General features: G+C 42.3%; 1 protein-coding gene across 1 annotated transcript in view; it reads left to right on the plus strand.

Annotated features, from left to right (window-relative positions):
- Window positions 1–1976: 1976 nt before the first annotated feature.
- The window catches only part of LOC118478688 (rho family-interacting cell polarization regulator 1-like), an 11768-nt gene continuing 6666 nt past the window's right edge, over window positions 1977–7078 (plus strand). Inside the window, exon 1 of the mRNA XM_035972778.1 lies at window positions 1977–2410. Within this exon, the coding sequence (XP_035828671.1) occupies window positions 1977–2410 (434 nt within the window). The remainder of the gene's footprint in view (window positions 2411–7078) is intronic.

Here is a 7078-nt window from a genome sequence, read left to right on the forward strand (position 1 = left end):
CACCTGAATGTAGTTTGTGGTCTTTTTGCCCTCTCTAATGCTGATTTTGATGAGTCTTTCAGAAAAGAAACTCTGTATTTATTATTATTTCCTTCACTTTTTCAGGGTGTATGATGAAACCCACACCATGTTCAGCTCTTTGCTCTTTTCTTAGCCCACTCCAAATGAGGACACAGTTGGAGTGGATCTCTTTTGTACCTGTTCCCTTTTTCCTGATGTTTGTAATGCCCATGATGGAGATTTTGTTCAGTGTCATGGCCTCCACTATCTCAGGTTCTTTGTTTGTCAAGCTGCAAATGTTCCAGGTCCCAATCTTTTCCTTTTTTCTTGTTCATTGTCCTTTTTCCTCGATAGGTCGTTTCCGTTTTGATCAGTCCGTTTGTGTCTCCTTTTTATTATCTTGAGCAAAAACAATATCCACTGCCAGACTGCTAAGCCAGTGGCAGCTTTACCAGAGCCCCATTGGCCAGCAATGTTTCAGAATGACCCGGGTTGGCCTTCACAGCTAGCGTAGCGCCTCAGTGACATAAGTCACACCGTTCTTCACACAGACCCAGCTATCCACTATTTTCTCCTATTTCCGTCTCCCATGACAGCTGATGACTTTAAAACGTAAAAGTCTTCTTGCATTTTCATACGTAAACGACGACACACATCCGCGATGGTCTATCCAGCTATGTTTTCGGTTGGCCATACGCCTGAAGTCTGTGCTGCTCTTAAGTCTCCGTGACTTCTTCATCCTGAAGTTAACAATATGTGTATTAACGTTATTCCTGTTTAGTTCACCTTACCTTTTTCGATCCTGGTACCTTCTTGGATTTGCAAGTTTACATTGGCAACTCTTGCTGTTAAACGGAGGATCATAAAGGAACATTTTTGGTATCTTGTGTTTTTAGTTTTGGGAACCCTTCTACTGTTTTACCGGCTACCTTTCTCCATCTTTGGGGCTGCTCTTAGACATCCGCTGACGACACACGGCATCTCACCTACGGGAGAAGAACGTGGGAAGTCAGACGATAACTCAATGATAGTGTCGAGATTCTCTCATCGTTTCACAAATGTTTCTTTTCAGCTCAAACTGTTGTTATATCCAAGTTGTGGCTAGTATGACAAAAGCGTATAGCTGTAACAAAAATAAACAGACGTTTTCCACAGATGTCTCTAGCTGGCTCTTCTATTAAAGTTTGTTGTGTTGTTTTGGGGATGTTGGTTCACATAAGCGTAAATGTTACAAGAGTAAAAATAACCGAGCGTATAAAATGGTTCTTGACTTCTGTTATATTCCGCTTCTTTATCTGATTTTAAAAATTCTTACATATCTTTAAAGATTTTTTTTTTCTTACTACGATTTGACTAGAAAGCTTTCAGTCCTGCGACACAACATTGAGTGTCTAGTGGACAGGAAAGTTAGAAGTCTTTATTTCCTTCTTTTCTGCTCGTCTTTTCTTTGAGTTCTGCATCTCTCGAAGTAGTATTTGAGTCTTGTTGTAGAAAAGTATGAGGTTCCCATTTCCTTTTTCTCTAGTCTTTTCTTTAAGCACTGCATCATTTGAGGCAAATCATTGAAATAGTAGAATCTATAATTTATGTCCAGTAGGGCGTAGAACTAACTCCCGTTTTCTCTGTGTTTTTTTCAATCAGCCAACACAGCCATGGGTCCGTGAAGTGCAAGCCTGGCTATAGCCATGATCATACGCCCACGCCCCACCCTAGCCACCCACCCCACCACTCTACCCATCAACCTAACCACCACACCCACCCACCACACCACTCTACCCATCAACCTAACAACCACACCCACCCACCCCACCACCATACCCACGCCCCCCATAACACTACACACCACCCTAACCATAATACCCACCCACCCCACCACACTACACACCCACCCCACCACCATACCCACGCACCCCATAACTCTACCCACCCACCCAACCATCACACTCATCCACCCCACCACTCTACCCACAAACCTGATGCGCACCACCACACCCCCGCACCTCAACACGCTACCCACCATCCTAATCATCACAGCAATGCATCACATCACACCACTAAGCCTGCGGAGACTCAGAACTTTGCTCACAACACCCACGCACCTAACCACCACACCCATGCACCTAACCACAACACCCACGCACCACACCACACCCAAGCACCTAACCATCACACCCACGCACCACACCACACCCACGCACCACACCACACCCAAGCACCTAACCATCACACCCACGCACCTAACCACCACACCCACGCACCTAACCACCACACCCACGCACCACACCACACCCAAGCACCTAACCACCACACCCACGCACCACAGCACACCCACGCACCACACCATACCCAAGCACCTAACCATCACACCCACGCACCACACCACACCCAAGCACCTAACCACCACACCCACGCAACTAACCATCACACCCACGCACCTAACCACCACACACACACACCTAACCACCACACCCACGCACCTAACCACCACACCCACGCACCTAACCACAATACCCACGCACCTAACCATCATACCCACGCACCTAACCACCACACACACGCACCACACCAAAACAACAACGCCTAGGATCAGAAAACAAGAAACAAGTTTGCAGTTCTTCACTACAAAAAGGAACGAGAGTGGTGTGGACCCGGAGGGGGAACAGAATCCTACATTGTTTCGGACCAGGATTCCATTTGTCGTACAAAATGGAGATTTTTCCAAATTTGAACTTGGCCTTAATAAACAGAAACGTATTTATGTGCTTTGTTTTGTTTGTATATTCTGTATTGCATTGGCATTCTAATTAGTTGAGCTATTTTTGTCTGCTTCGCCGTCATATTGGGAACACTTCAGTACTCTAGCTTAGTTGAAATACAGGTTGATCCAAAAAAAAAACCCAAAAAAAAACTTTTTCTGAATATCTCGCGCAAAAGTGATACTAGAATGTTGTTGTTTAGGACAGATATAATTCTTCCAAATTGAATTTGTTTGACATAGTATTTATAAACGGAAATGTTTTGTTTTTAAATATAAAAAACCACATATAAACACAAAATGCACCAGTTTAAAAGATCTTGTAAGGAGAGTTATATAATTGTTATTTCGTTTTTTTCCCTTTCTTTTCTTTCTAAAGCCTCATCTTTCCATCCCCGTAACATTTAAACAATATAAATTTTCTTTTCTCTTTCTGAGTTTTTAAAAATATTTGTGAAATTCTGGAATTCCGTAAACCAGTGCTCTGTATGTCCTTTGGACTCAACACATTTTAATCGTTCGTTATGTTCGTGGTGGATAAACACAGGGATCCACCCAACCATGAGTACTCAAAACCACACACACTGTACACCTTACAGTATAAGATTGTTTCTAGAGACAATAGGGGATAGGGTGAGGTTGTCCAAATAGACCGCATTTAATGTCCTGAAAGGTGAATATGGACTTTGCCAAGAAACCAAATGTCATTGAGAAAATTTTCACGCTTTAAAATACGATGGAGAGATCATGAACACATTGCTATCCTCTGATAGCTTCGTGAACGGGAAAATGGTACAGTCGTAGATGAAGATCTGCCTAGAGAATGAGGACCGTTGAGATGCAGGAAAGTCCTAGCTGCAGACATGGTCTACAGACAGACGTCTCATCAACTGAATGCCACTCCCTGGTGATGTTTAAAGGGATGCGAACGGTGTGTGTTTGACCTGAAGTGATCGTTTTGTCTGGGAATTTTTAGTTCTGATTCTCTACAGGTCATAACAGATAGACCACTTTCACCCTTGACATCAAAGCAGACCTTAAAGACACTTTAATATAATTTCCGCGCCGTGTGCGAAACTTACGAAATGAGTTGGAGAGGAGGAAATGTTCAATACATAGAGCCCTCTGCTCTTTACTAATCTTAACCATGATCTCAGCAGGCATAGGAAACTTAAAAAAAACTATCTGCTAACTTCTGTTGGCCTGTTAGACTACTGTGGTTTGCAATATGACGCGATTGTTGGGACTTTTAAAGGTAGACCAAGTGCGTCATGCTACGAAAATGGGGATATAGCTGAAAATCTTCGGGAAAGGGGGGGATTACGCGCTATGTAGAGAAAAACAGTTCTGTGGATTTATCTAAATTGAATATCAGCCAAATTCCTTTTGACTCCAAAATGTTGTGTACAAATTTAAAACGCAATACTTTGATGTGGAGGAAAATATTTACCAAAAAAAAGGTTAGTTTTTTTTGTTGATCACCCTGTAGAATATTGAAGGAATTTCGAGACATTTTCTTGGATGGTACTATTATTCCTGTTGTTGTTATTGTTGTTGTTGTTGCTGATGTTGTTTCTGCACTGCTGCTGTTGCTGCTGTTGCTGCTTATGTTGTTATTGTTAATTTATCCGAAGACACGATTTTTCGATGTTCAAGCAAGGCTTGCATCGATTACAATGTTTTATCATCAAATAAATGTCATATCATACAGAATTTGTTGTATATCTACCATATATAATAATAGGGATTATATGAATAAAGCAAAGAGGGTGGTTGACGGATGCTCTGGTGTGGTTTGCTCTGTCGTTCTTATCCCGCCTCCTTTTTTTAGTATGTTACTCTCTAGTAACACCGCTAATCCTCTGCACTGTATGTCATTTCATGTATTGTGTTGCAGATGCCGAAAAACTCATGTTAAAACTAAACTAATACTTTAGAAAAGAATACTAATAGACTGTCGGTATTAGGAAATATTGAACGAGGTATACCGACTAACACTTAATATATTTAATATCTAGGTAGAAGCTTTGTGTGCTGTTTGATCATTGTCCACCGTGATTTAGAACAGTATGTCCAGTCAGGAAAATCCTATTGACGTCTGTGGTGTAGCAGTTAGACACTTGTCGTCATCGCTTGCAGGAGACCGAGTTTGATTCCCGAGAGATGAGACGTTTTAGCGAGCATCTCGGTTTTTCTGCTGGTGTGGTGAATCCCTCTCAGCGGGGTTGGTCCTGGGAGGAAGGGTCGAACTCCGAAACCTAAAGGGTCTCAAATTGGGTCGAGGGGGGATATAAGACACGTTTTTTTTTAAAGTCTGATTCTGTAGAAAATTGCCAACTATTTCATTTTACACTCTGCTGCATGGACTGGTGTTATAGCGTGACGTCACGGGGCCCATACCTAGCTGGTCTTAGCGGATAGACCAGGAAGGGTGAGGCTCACTGAGTCTGAATGGCCACCACAAAACCCATCATCATCATCATCATCATCATCATCATCATCATCATCATCATCATCATCATCCAGGGCTAGATCTGCGACAGGCATCGGCGATCATAGTTTTCCATTCATTCCTTAGCTCGGATGTTCTAAAAAAAGCTACGTTTTCCTGATCTTTCCCTGTTACCCATTTGTTTAGGTTCCCTAAGTATGTTGTTCTGGGCCTACCCCTGCCTCGCTTGCCCTCAATTTTGCCAGTGAGAGCTAGATGTTCAAGACCCTTATGTCTATTCACGTGTTCCAAAAACTGCATTTATCTTTTCCTGATTGTTTTTAATATTGAACGTCCCACGTGGGCTTCATCAAGCACTACCTCATTTGATTTCTTTTCTTTCCACGATACTCTTAGCAGTCTCCTAAGAAACCACATTTCTATTTTATTTTTAATGTCTTTAGTGACTGTCCAGCATTCACAGACCATCACTGAGCCCAAACACCCATTCTAGAGGATTTTTAGTGCACCACCAAGTGGTTCTTGTTGTTGCCATGGTAGCCCTGTGCAACACATCGCCGCCTTAGAATTACTGATATTTTTGGCCTAAGAATTAAGTGGCAGGATTTAATAAGATATGAAGAGCTATGGGAAAGGACAGGACAACAAAAGGATATAGAAGAGGAACTAGGACTAAGAAAGTGGCGTTGGATGGACACACTTTCAGAAAGCCCAGCGGAAACATCACAAGACAGTCACTGCAATGGAACCCACAAGGAGCACGAGGCAGGGGTAGGCCACGAGAAACATGGAGAAGATGTATGGAAAGGGACATAAAAGAGATGAGGCTCACTTGGAACGAGCTAGGAAGGATGGCCCAGGATAAAGATAAATGGAAGGAGCTTGTATGTGGCCTATACCCTGCCAGGGGTGAAAGGCATTGATGATAATGATGATGACCGAGTGGTTCTCGCTGTGGCTATGGTAGCACTGTTCAACACATCGTTGCCTTAGAATTACTGACATTTTTGGCCGTTTTGAATTACTAAGACCCTGCAGTCAGAAATCAAATAGTATGTCTGCCATGTCAAAAATCGTAAGATTATCCGGAGTCATTGTTATCAAGATATTCAAATAACTGCATTCGAAAAAGCTTGACATGGAGTGAAACTCAAAACCTCTGACGTTAAACTTCCTAAAGCCAGGTACTGAGCAGACAAAAGTTTGTAATTCTGAGGTAACGATGGAGCATCATGTAGAAACCATAAAATTGCCAAGTTCTGTCTTCTCTGTGCCTTATTTGGATAAATTCGACGTTAAAAAAACCTGAGTTTTACAACATATCAAACTTTTTCGAAAGAGATTCTTTGAATATCTTGATAACGATTCCAAATAATCTTACGATTTTGATAGAGCAGATAGAACATTTGACTTCTGACTTGCTTCATAGTCTTAGTAACTCAAAACTGCCAAAACTGTCAGATAGAACATTGTTATTTACAGATAGTAAACTGTCAGTGAACCTGTCTGGAAGATCACAAGTGTACATAGCACGGCTAGACAGCTCAGTGGAGAAGTTCCACAAAACATTTGGACAGTCAGACGTCAGTTCTTATCTATAGATCTCCAGCCTTTTCTTGCCTTTGTCGTTTGTCTCTGCCAAACTTTCGCTGCGAGAAGTGAGTGATTTAGTAGCAGGAGGCGCGCATGGTTTGATTGTGTGTGTGTGTGTGTGTGTGTGTGTGTGTTTGTGTGTGTGTGTGTGTGTTTGTGTGTGTATGTGTGTGTGTGTGTATGTGTTTGTGTGCGCATGTGTGTGTGTGTGTGGTAGTGTGTGTTTGAGTCTGTGTGTGAGTGAGTGAGAGAATGTGTGTGTGTGTGTGTGTGTGTGT

This window comes from Aplysia californica, unplaced genomic scaffold, assembly GCF_000002075.1.
Source record: "Aplysia californica isolate F4 #8 unplaced genomic scaffold, AplCal3.0 scaffold00837, whole genome shotgun sequence".
NCBI classification, from domain to species: Eukaryota; Metazoa; Mollusca; class Gastropoda; order Aplysiida; family Aplysiidae; genus Aplysia; species Aplysia californica.